The sequence below is a fragment of the Tachyglossus aculeatus genome, chromosome X1 (genome assembly GCF_015852505.1).
Source record: "Tachyglossus aculeatus isolate mTacAcu1 chromosome X1, mTacAcu1.pri, whole genome shotgun sequence".
NCBI lineage: Eukaryota > Metazoa > Chordata > Mammalia > Monotremata > Tachyglossidae > Tachyglossus > Tachyglossus aculeatus.
The window spans coordinates 107096042-107108294 of NC_052101.1; the positions used below are offsets into that span (position 1 = coordinate 107096042).

The 12253-nt window shown below is 41.7% G+C and overlaps 1 protein-coding gene across 2 annotated transcripts in view; it reads left to right on the top strand.

Annotated features, from left to right (window-relative positions):
- LOC119950329 (contactin-3-like) overlaps positions 1–12253 on the top strand; it is a 281892-nt gene that overhangs the window by 221113 nt on the left and 48526 nt on the right. For both annotated transcript variants that reach the window (XM_038772626.1, XM_038772625.1), the window contains exons 9-10: positions 1049–1178; positions 5476–5626. In XM_038772626.1, coding sequence (XP_038628554.1) covers positions 1049–1178; positions 5476–5626 — 281 coding nt within the window. The remainder of the gene's footprint in view (positions 1–1048; positions 1179–5475; positions 5627–12253) is intronic.

The following is a 12253-nucleotide window of genomic DNA, read 5'->3' on the forward strand; positions in this document are numbered from 1 at the left end:
AGGGAGCAGGAAGCAGTATGGCCTAATGGAAAGAACACAGGCATGGGAGTCAGTGGACTTGGGTTCTAATTCCGCTCTACCCCTTACTAGCAGTGTGACCTTGGGCAAATTACTTATTTTCTCTGTCCCTCATTTTTCTCATCTCTACAATGGGGATTAAATACCTGTTCTCTCTTCTCTTTAGACTGCGAGCCCCACAGGTGATAGGGATTGTTCCGACCTGGTTATTTTGTAGCTATCCCTGGGCTTAGTATAGTGCCTGATGCATCATAAGTGTTTAACGAAATATTATCCTTATTATTATTATTAGCCAGAAAGGGGAGAGTGCTTGGAAGGGAAAAGACTCCAGTGGCCATTTAGCTCCTCCTCTAGTTAATCTCCAGCTGGGCAGGATGGCATTATGAAACAGGCCTTGGGCCTGGGAATCAGAAGGCCCTGAGTTCCTGTTGAGACCGCTGTAATCTCTATTTGTCAAATCAAGATTCACAATAATAATAATAATGGCATTTATTAAGGGCTTACTATGTGAAAGCACTGTTCTAAGCGCTGGGGAGGTTACAAGGTGATCAGGTTGTCCCACGGGGGGCTCACAGTCTTCATCCCCATTTTACAGAGGCGGGAACTGAGGCACAGAGAAGTGAAGTGACTTGCCCAAAGTCACACAGCTGACAATTGGCGGAGCCAGGATTTGAACCCCTGACCTCTGACTCCAAAGCCCGGGCTCTTTCCACTAAGCCACGCTGCTTCCCATAGTCTCATTCTGTGGTAGAATTAGGCACTTCTGTGTGGCAAGCATATTTAGTCCATAATCTTGAACCAAATTTAGTCATGAATTAATCAGTAATATTGTTGTAGGCCCCTCTGTTCACAGCATGGTACTAAGCATTTGAGTAAGTACAGTAGAGGTTGAAAGACACGGCCTCTGCCTTTAGGGAGTTCACAATCTAGCAACATGGCTTAATGGGGTAATTCATGTGTTCTTGGATTCCTAGGAAAGCCCAATAACCTTTTTTAAATTTTATTTTTTTTTGCTTTATTTAATATGCAGGGGAGAATCCAAATTGAGAATGGAGCACTCACGATTGCGAGCCTAAACCTAACAGACTCTGGCATGTATCAGTGCATAGCTGAAAACAAACATGGACTGATGTATTCTAGCGCTGAGCTCAAAGTTGTCGGTGAGAGGACTTTTCTTCACACTTGTCTTAAATAAAATGCTTTATACCTTCACTCCTGAAGCAGATGGATTTTGTTTGTATTCTTAAAGTTTTTCATCCCCTCAAATACTGTGTTCTTAATCACTGGATTAAAGATCTTCGTGATTTAAAATGGAAGACCAAAATATCAGCATATTTACAGTCCAATGATTATTGGCTTGAAAACGGGGATATGCGGATAAATTGTTAATTAGGAAGGAGTAGAAACAATGGCCCAAAGATTAAGCTGGAAGTAGTGTGGGCCTGGTGCATTAGTCATTATCCCTGACATTCAGCTGGACTCAAGTTTCTAGGACAGCATGGGCATTTAAAAGGAAGTCCATGTTGTGGCATGGCACATTTGCAAAAACGAGGTTCACCTTAATTAGGGCCTCAAGTGATATCTGTTTTGTTTGTTGTTTTCTGAAGGGCAAAGGACAGACACTGATTAGTACTAAATACTGGGTATTATATGATTTGAAATAGATTCTCTTTCTCCTCGTGTTCATTTATGTTCATCGAGAGCACTTCCAAAACTAATTAGAAAGGGTTGTGTTCCCCTGTATAAACATAATCCATTTTCAAATTAGGTGTTGGGATCATGAGGCTTGCAAAAACTCCCTTGTCTCCATGAGAAATGAGACCACTCTGAAACTGTGTAAAGAAGGAGACAGCACACTTTTTAGGCAGAAGAGCTAAGGAAGATGATACCTTAGAGCCGATGGTGTGTAGAGAGACACTGATACCATTTAAATACATATCAATGTGGCTTCCTTCATCAAGAATCTAATGTTCTTAAATACCTTGTCCCCCATCCCGCACCGGGGTGGCATTTTTGAACGCTTCATCTTCCACCCCAGTGTAACGCCCCTTTGGCAGGGGCTGGGCTGGATAAACAGCCCCAGTCCCTTGGGAGCCCAGGGCTACTTGGTTTTATGGAGGCCCTCACGCGACATGATGCCAGTATTGTCATGCAGCATACAAGGGATTGTGTAGCAGGGCAGAGTTGGCAGAAAGTAGTCTAGGGCTGTAAACTGTAGGGATGACCAGCCATGGACATCAATGGTGCAGCCCCTCCCTCACCACCCAGACCTACCAGCAGAAGAGTGGAGCCCCTTGCCCTCCCCCATGCAGGCTGCTGTGAGGTCTCCAGGGACAAGTGTGTCCTGTCCTTGCCAACTCAGAGTCAGTGGTGGATGATAGATTTTGTCTGTGCTACTTGGGGGGTGGGGGGGAGATGTCTTCCCAGGGCTGATTGATGGGTGTCTAGGACCTGCTTCTGCCCTTGCCTCTACTCAGATCCTCCTCCTGCCCTTGTCTACAACCCTCCACCTCTCTCTTTTGTCCCCAGCTCCTAAGACCGAGCCAGGTCCCCAAGAACCTCCAAGGTGGGTGGAGGTTTCCCACCACGGAGGGACAGGAATTCCCTCCTTGGGCAGAACAGGGTGGAGAGTCTCTGGTCCACGTCACCTGGGGCCTCCAAGGCCATCTTGGGGCTTGGCACCTATCTGCCCAGATTTCACCCCTCTCAACCCCAGCTCTGCCTCAGTCACCCCCAGCGGCACTGAGCAAAATGGAGCCCGCAGTGCCCACCCACAATACGTAGTGCCACTATCACACATGGCACCACCATCACAATCTCCCAAAAGTCATGGCCCCATGTCTTCTGCTGTGGATTTTACCTAGATTGCAGTGGTGGTTCCTTGTCCCGCATTGGCACCATGCAGTGTGGATGTTTGGCCGGGCCCTGCCCCTCCTTAGCCTGAGGCTCTGGACAGCAGTTTTAAATAGAGAAACAGCATGGCCTAGTGGAGACAGCCTGGGCCTGAGAATCAGAAGGACCTGAGTTCTGATCCCAGCTCTGCCACTTAATAAGAATCATGATAGTGATGATATTTAATAATTATGGAATTTGGTAAGCGCTTACTATGTGCCAGGCACTATACTAAATGCTGGGGTAGATACAAGCAAATCAGGTTGGACACAGTCCTTGTCCCACGTGGGGTTCACGGTCATTCATTCATTCATTCATTCAATCGTATTGAGCGCTTACTGTGTGCAGAGCACTGTACAAAGCGCTTGGGAAGTACAAGTTGGCAACATATATTGACAGTCCCTACCCAACAGCAGGCTCACGGTCTAGAAGGGGGAGACAGACAACAAAACAAAACATTAACAAAATAAAATAAATAGAATAGTAAATATGTACAAGTAAAATAGAGTAATAAATCTGTACAAACATATGTACAGGTGCTGTGGGGAGGGGAAGGAGGTAGGGCGGGGGGATGAGGAAGGGGAGAGGAAGGAGGGGGCTCAGTCTGGGAAGGCCTCCTGGAGGAGGTGAGCTCTCAGTAGGGCTTTGAAGGGAGGAAGAGAGCTAGCTTAGCGGATGCACAGAGGGAGGGCATTCCGGGCCCAGGGGATGACGTAGGCCGGGGGTCAACGGCGGGACAGGCAAGAACGAGGCACGGTGAGGAGGTTAGCGGCAGAGGAGCGGAGGGTGCGGGCTGGGCTGGAGAAGGAAAGAAGGGAGGTGAGGTAGGAGGGGGTGAGGTGATGGACAGCCTTGAAGCTCTCCTCAGTCTCAATCTCCTTTTTACAGATGAGGTAACTGAGGCACCAAGAAGTGAAGTGACTTGCCCAAGGCCACACAACAGACAAGTGGCAGAACCGGGATTTGTTAAAGGGCTTACTGTGTGTCAAGCACTGTCTTAAGCGCCGGGGTATATACAAGGTAATCAGGTTGAACACAGTCCCTGTCCCACATGGGACTCACAGTCCTAATCCCCATTTTACAGATGAGGTAACCGAGGCACAGAGAAGTGATATGACTTACCCGAGATCACACAGCAGACGAGTGGCAGAGCCAGGATTAGAACCCAGGCCCTTCTGACTCCCAAGCCCGGGCTCTATCCACTAGCTCATGCTGCTTCCCTTGTCTGCTGTGTGACCTTGGGGAAGTCACTTAACTTCTCTGTGCCTCAGTTACCTCATCTGTAAAATGGGGGTTAAGAATGTGAGCCCCATGTTGGACATGGAAGGTGTCCAATCTGATTATCTTGTATCTACTCCATGCTTAGTACAGTGCCTGGCACGTAGTAAGCATTTAACAAATACCATTAAAAAATGTCCATCCTTTTCCTCCCTGACTCAAGAGACACAAGTGGTTCCAAGAAAAGGCAGATGTGATACCCAAGCCATAGGTTGCAGCCATCTGGTATAGACCATTAAACCTTACATTTTCAAGACAGAAGGGACTCAGCTATTTAAAATCCTCATACAGTGATGTTTAATTGTAAATACCGATATACTTTAACACCTACAGATCCAGTACTTGACAGAAACAACAATTTTACATATAACCTTTTGAAGTATACAGTTTTAGTCATAGCTGACTAATCAGCTTAACTTAGATCCTTGGGAATCTGTTGGGAAATAGTTGTTCTCTGCATTCAAAGAAGAAAATTACCAATGGTGAAATTCACCTGTGGGTGGATGTGTGACAGAAAAGACCAATACAGGACCCACATGCCTGACTGCATTCATTTCACATGTTTTGTTAAGAAATAAGGAAATCAAACAATGTACAATCATCCAGTAACGCCTAAAAACCTTAGAAGCAACAAAAATAACTTTCTGAAAAATGACTCAGACCAGATTAAAACTCCTGTGACTAGCACCTAGTACAGCAATCTGTCCACCATAAGCCCTCAACAAAGACGACTGATAGAGTGACAGACCATTTTGGCAAATGCGAAGCAATAACCTCTTTGGCAAAATGGGAAAATGTAATCTTGACCATATTAGCTGGGTGCAAATTGAAGGAATGCACAGAATGAAATTCTCCCCTGCTAGACTGTAAGCTCTTTGTAGGCAGGGAATATGTCTGTTATATTGTTGTTTGTCTTCTCCCCAGCACTTAGTTACAGTGCCCTGCACACAGTAAGTACTCAAGAAACAGGATTGATTGAAATTAAAGTAGGTTAGATTGTGTTTATACGTAAGTAAGAACTTCTTGAATAAAAAGGTGATAAACTACTGAGGTGGGCTACAGAAGAAGTGAGTGGATTCTCATCCTTGGCTACAGAAGAAGCGGGTGGATTCTCACCCTTGGTTAGGACTGCCCTAGATAATTTAGTTATGTATTTCTGAAGGTCTGTTGCCTTTAGATAATTATTTAAGGTAAGCAGACTACGCACTATAAAATGCCAACGGAATTCCAAGTTATTGATTTTCAATCGTCCATCTTATTAATACTGCCTTCTTTTTTGATTATCAGCTTTTGCTCCAGATTTTTCTAAGAACCCAATGAAGAAGTTAATTCAGGTTCAAGTAGGCAGCCTGGTTAATTTTGAGTGTAAACCAAAAGCTTCTCCTAAGGCAGTTTGTTCCTGGAAGAGGGGAGATGAGCTACTCCAGGAAAATGCAAGGTATCTATTACCCTAGCTTGTGTTTGTGTGTCTTTTGCCACTTTCCATCTATGGTTACAGAGAAATATGAAGATCTCTAATGCTTCAGGTAAACTAGTTTAAAGAGTTATCCACTGTATTATTCTTCTACTGCAGGAAAAAGGAAATTATAAATGTATCTGGTCTTAGTATCTGTTGGGAGGCGTTGGTACCAACAATTGCAGAATAAAATTTGAACACTAGATGGAATAGATAGATGAATGACAGAAAAGCATGTCAGTTTCTTCTATGATTATGTTTTTGATGTTACACTTTCGGTAAGCAATTCAAGAAAGATTATTTTTAATGATCTCAGGAGCCTATTGATTTCAGGAGTTCTGTATGTTAAGCAATGTGGGAAGGGGCTCATCTTAATTCATTTAAATTAAATGGTGGTGTCGGCAGAATATTCTAACATATTTCTGTTAAAACACGCAGTCCATGTCTCCCCTTTAGTTAAAAACCTCCAGTGGTTGCCCATCCCTCTCCACAGCCAACAGAGACCCCTTACCATTGGGTTTAAAGCTTGCAGTCATCTCACCTCTTCCTATCTTAGCTCACTGGTTTCCTGCTACATTCCAGCCCACACACATCACTCCTCTAACACCAGTCTGCTCTCTGTACCTCGATTTTGTCTCTCCCACTGCCAGCCCCTTGCCCTTCATATCTGAGAGATCCCCTCTCTCACTATCTGCAAAGCCCTACTAAAATCACATCTTTTCTTAGAGACCTTCCTGGATTAATTCCTCACTCCCTGTATTACTCCTCTCTTCTGTATCACCTCTGGTCTTGGATCTGTTTCCCTTAAGCACTTTGATGAGATTCACCTCTCTCCCAGGCCCACAGAACCTATTCATATTCTCATCTGTAATTTATTTTAATGTCTGTCTCTCCTATAGTCTGTAAGCTCCCTATGGATAGGGATCATGCATAGCCACCTTTTTTTGTATACTACTCTCCCAAATGCTTAGAACAGTGCTCTGCACACAGTAAGTGCTCAGTATATACCATTGATTGACGGATTGATTGATTGAAAATATTTCGTGTAAAATATGTGAACATTTGCACTTGGAATGCCCTCTTCTGTTCCTCAAACTATGTTCTTCCACCCTTCAAAACTTTGCCAAAACATCTTTCCTCCATGATTAACAGTCTCCGAGTCCGGTCATACTGTTCAGCTTAGCTACCCCAGTATTCATGTATAGCAATAGAAAATACGTGTGTTTATATCTGTCATTGGTATGTTTGTCCATGCCCTGTCACTTGAATCTTTTGTTCAATTATATTCATGTTTGTCCTTCTCCCCCCTCTAAATTTCAAACTAGTAATTATAGAAGCAGCATGGCCTAGTGGAAAGAGCAGGGGCCTGCATATCAGAGGACCCAAGTTCTAATCCCCATGCTGCCACTTGCCTGCTGTGTGATCTTGGGCAAGTCACTTAAATTCTCTATGACTCAAGTTCCTCATCTGTTCATTGAAGATTCAATTCCTATTATCCATCCTTCTTAAGCTGTGAACCTAACGGGGGACAGGAACAATATCTGACTTGGTGATTTTGGATCTATCCCAGTGCTTAGTATAGAGCTTGGCACTTTGGAAGTGCTTAATAAATGCCATATTATTATTATTCTTTTTCTGAAACATAAAGAACAAGGTAGGCAGTTCCTCTAACACTATTTTTTACATCATGCTACTTTTGCAATTTAAGCATATGCATTTTAGGAACAAACAGAAAGTTTATCTGGACTCAATGCTGCAGTGAAAATACTATGATTCATACAGAGTCAAGATCACCACACAACTTGCCATGAAATTTGTTTTTTTTATGGTATTTGTTAAGCACTTATCATGTGCTAGGCACTGTACCAAGCGTTGGGGTTGGATACAAGCTAATCCAGTTGGACGCAGTCGACGTCCCACGTAGGGCTCACCGTCTTAGTCCCCATTTTACAGGTGAGGTAACTGAGACAGTGAGAAGTTACGTGACTTGCCCAAGGTTACAGAGTAGACATGTGATGGAGTTGGAATTAGAACCCAGGTTCTTCTGACTCCCAGTCCAATGCTCTAGCCACTAGATCACGCTGCTTCTTAACACCTCCACCAAGGATAATCAGTGCTTATTAAATCTCTTTTGGCTTGCTGCCTGATTTCTGTAAGGCTTTGTATACATGAATGTAAGCTCGTTGTGGGCAGGGAGCGTTTCTGCTAATTCTATTGCATCGTGCTCTCCCAAGCGCTTCTTCTACTGCTGTGCACATAGTGAGTGCTCAATAAATGCCACTGATTGAACGATTGACTGAGGAGTGCAAGTTCATCAATTTGCTTGTTTGATCGAGTCTTTGTTTATCTCATTATTTGTCTGATTTTATCTCTACAAATGAGTTGCTGGGAATTTTCTAAACCAGATGAATCAGTTCCATTTAACCTCATACTGCCTAGTAAAAGTTATGGGCTAGGTGACATTTCAATGCAGTCTTCTTCATTTGAAATTTTAGGAAATTAAAGGTCAATCATTTACTGTAATAAGCCAAATTCTACAACACATGGGGTTATGTAGACTGAAAACCACCCTTTATGTTATAATGATGTATTGGTGGTAATTATTGTTTATCATTCTCAGATGTTTTAAATGCTTTTTGATTAATTAAAATCTGTTACTCCCATGGAAATAATTTAAAAGATCCATTAAAATAAAGTATTCATATTATCCTCTGCTAAGAAATCTTGACACATACTTTGATATCCGGCTTGTCATTCTCCATTTAAATTTTATATAATTAATATTACAATCCTGATTTTTTCTCTCCTTTTCTGGATTTGCAGATGAATATCTATCATTTTCTTTTAGCCTGGGAGCTAGTAAAATAAGTATTTTAATGAAAAGTCTGAGGTGCTAGCCCTCTATCACTGAATAGACTTGAGATCATGGAATTATAATTGAATCCACACCTGTCTATCCGGCTTTAGAAAAGTAGAAAAGCATTTAGAGAGTCTTTTTATTCCATGCAAAGGACATTATTCTAAATTTACTTCCCCAATTTTATTATAGCATTTCAGTTTTTCGGGTATTGATTAATTTGTGCAATTAAGAACTTTTATGTAAATCTGAAATATTCCCACATCCTAAATGTGCTCATTCCTTTATTACTTCAGCCCAATTTAGCTTATAAATAACTCCAAGCACTCTAGCTAAAATTTGACTTAATTAAAGAACAGGCAGGCTTAATTTTTCAATTCTCAATTGACGTAAGAGAGCTAGGATTATTACCTGGTTATTTCAGCCACACTGAGTGCCATTTGTTTGCATCCGCCCTCGAATCTGTAAACTTCACTTTCCTGCAGATTTTCTTTGTCTGTGAAAGGATCCAGGTGGATTTGCATCTGAAGTCTTTGCGTTATTTCAAAAGCAAAGTATTCATTACAAGGACCAGGTGACTATACACTTACCAAACAAATTTTCATATCTGGTTGAAAAATTCACGTAATTACCCATATACTGCTAGAGGGACATCACTTAATGGATTTGGATCGAGACCCTTGCCCTCCCTTGTCAACATAGATACATCAGTGTCAAAAAGGATCGTAAAACTCCTCTGGTAATATCTGGTTAAATGCTTTTCATTTAAAATAACATTGTAAACTCTAGATATCAAAATGAATTAAAAAAAAACACCTAGGTTGGGTAGGACAAATATAATTATCGGAATTTTAATCTGGTTCTAACACTTTAGTGGATAAACTCTTATTTCATGTGTCCCTAATTATATGTTTTACATAATATATGTCACTTCCTATGAAGAAAGCAGTGCTGTCTGATGGTATTAGTTTTGTACTTACTCAAAGAGAAGATTATCAATTACTGACTCCTCTTCCCCAAGCTTCTGTTTTCCTTGGAAATCTTCCAAGTAATAAATCACTTGTTTGACCCTGCTTATCTTGTAGGATCAAAACCCAGTCTGGCCTGACTACAAGAAAGAAGTCTACTATTTCCTCACATCCATCAATCCATCAATGTCACATTTATTGAGAGCTGACTGTGTGAAAAACACTGACCTAAGGGCTTGACAAAGTATGAAACAATGGAGTTGGTAGATGCGATCCCTGCCCACGGGGTGTTTACAGTCTACAGATGTAGTTTTCAGGTTATCTCCAAATTCAAGGGACGAAAAAATTGGGCAAGAGGGAAGAAAAGTTTAACTGTAAATTTTATTTGACATTTATTTTCTTGTGCATTTTCATATATTATATATATTTACATATGTGTATATATAATATACCTTTTAAGCTATCATTATTTATCATCATCATCATCATCAATCGTATTTATTGAGCACTTACTGTGTGCAGAGCACTGTACTAAGCGCTTGGGAAGTACAAGTTGGCAACATATAGAGACAGTCCCTACCCAACAGTGGGCTCACAGTCTAAAGGGGGGAGACAGAGAACAAAACCAAACATACTAACAAAATAAAATAAATAGAATAGATATGTACAAGTAAAATAAATAAATAAATAGAGTAATAAATATGTACAAACATATATACATATATACAGGTGCTGTGGGGAAGGAAAGGAGGTAAGATGGGGGGATGGAGAGGGGGACGAGGGGTAGAGGAAGGAAGGGGCTCAGTCTGGGAAGGCCTCCTGGAGGAGGTGAGCTCTCAGTAGGGCCTTGAAGGGAGGAAGAGAGCTAGTTTGGCGGATGTGTGGAGGGAGAGTTAGAACACAGCATCCCGAAAAACCTTGTTGCTTTCTTTATTGTTTTATTATCATTCAGATCACAACAGACTCATGCAATCTCTTCCCTATCATGACACATCTATTCCTAATTGTGGCCCAGTATGTGAACTTCAAGTTGAACCCCTTTTACATTAATATTCTCCGAAACACGACAGGTTGAAAACTAAATTCATAGAAATTACACACATTTTACAAATCATTCTTTCCAGGTTATTATTTGTGCCTTTATAGTGGTGTAAATACCCAAAGCATAGATCAATACTACCCATGTTGCCCTTGATTCGTTTTCTAAGTGTAATTTTATAGCAACCATAAATTCAATTTCCAGCAATTAGGTTTTAGTATAAGAAACTAGCCATTGAATACAGAGTTGCATTTGGTGAAAAAATTAACCCACAATATTCCGTGTTGAAGGACATCTTGTGGAAAAGGAGCCAAATAGTGCTTAGTTCAGTGTTCTGAACAAAATATATGCTCAATAAATATGATTGATTGATTGATTAATGGATACATTTTCTTTAGGAGATGACTTCCCTCCTCTGAATCATCATCATCAACATCAATGGTATTTACTGAGCGCTTAGTATGTGCAGAGCACTGTACTATGTGCTTGGGAGAGTAGCCTTACATAAGCTCCCCCTCTAGACTGTAAGCTCACTGTGGGCAGGGAGTATGTCTGTTCATTGTTCTATTGTACTCTCCCGAGCACGTAGTACAGTGCTTTGCACACACTAAGCACTCAATAAATACGATTGAATGAATGAATGGCAGACAGCAGTGTGGCTTAGTGGAAAGAGAACAGGCTTAGGAGTCAGAGGACCTGAGTTCTAATCCCAGCTCCGCCACATCTAAGCTGGGTGACCTTGGGCAAGCCACCTAACCTCTCTGTGCTTCAGCTACTTCATCTGTAAAATGGGGATTAAGACTGTGAGCCCCACGTGGGACAACCTGATTACCTTGTATCTACCCCAGCACTTAGAACAGTGCTTGTTTGTCTGTAAAGAAAATACCATTCTGCAGTTCCTCTTTTTTCAACCCCACAGCACATATGTACATATCTTTATATATTGTAAATTATCTATTTAAATTAATGACTGTCTCCCCCTCATTGTGGGCAGGGAATGTGTTTGCCAACTCCACTGTGTTGTACTCTCCCAAGCGCTTAGTACAGTGCTCTGCAATAAATACCATTGATAATGATGATGATGCTGATGGTGGTGGTTCTCTAACAATAAGGATGAGCTTTCATAAATTAAAAGAAAGAACACTGGGAAATATCTACTTATACTATCCAGATTCCTTGGAATGATTTCAGTTGGAACCTGAAACTGCCCAAGAAAAAAGAAATTGCTCATAGGTTGCTTACTATGTAAATCCTCTGAGAGAGTTCATTCTGACTTGAGACCTAACAGTCATATTTGGTAACATGATAGTTACAGTACACAGAAGCCATTTTCTCCAGTAGACCAAAGATCAAGCCAGAAGGCAGAATATATGAGTTCTTTTTTAGGCTTCATGGTTGATGTACTGTGAGAGACTGAAATAAAGATGACGATCATGTCGAGGGAGCCCTTTTAGCTCAGCAGAGATATCCTCCCTATAAATAGCATATTTATCAAGATGATGCTGAGCATCAAGGTAAATATAATGAAAACATCCAACTGTGTCATAAGAGGTGTGTCACCTCTCAATTTAAACATGGGGGTGAACAAGGATCATCAGGGTAGGGAGCTGGGTCATTGGAGGGAGAGGCACAGGAGGACGATATGTAGAAACACAATTTGGGATTTTTGGTCCCCCTGACTGTATCTAACCTCTTACCTCCCCTTCCCCACTCCCCCATCCCTTCCCCAAGACACACACACACCC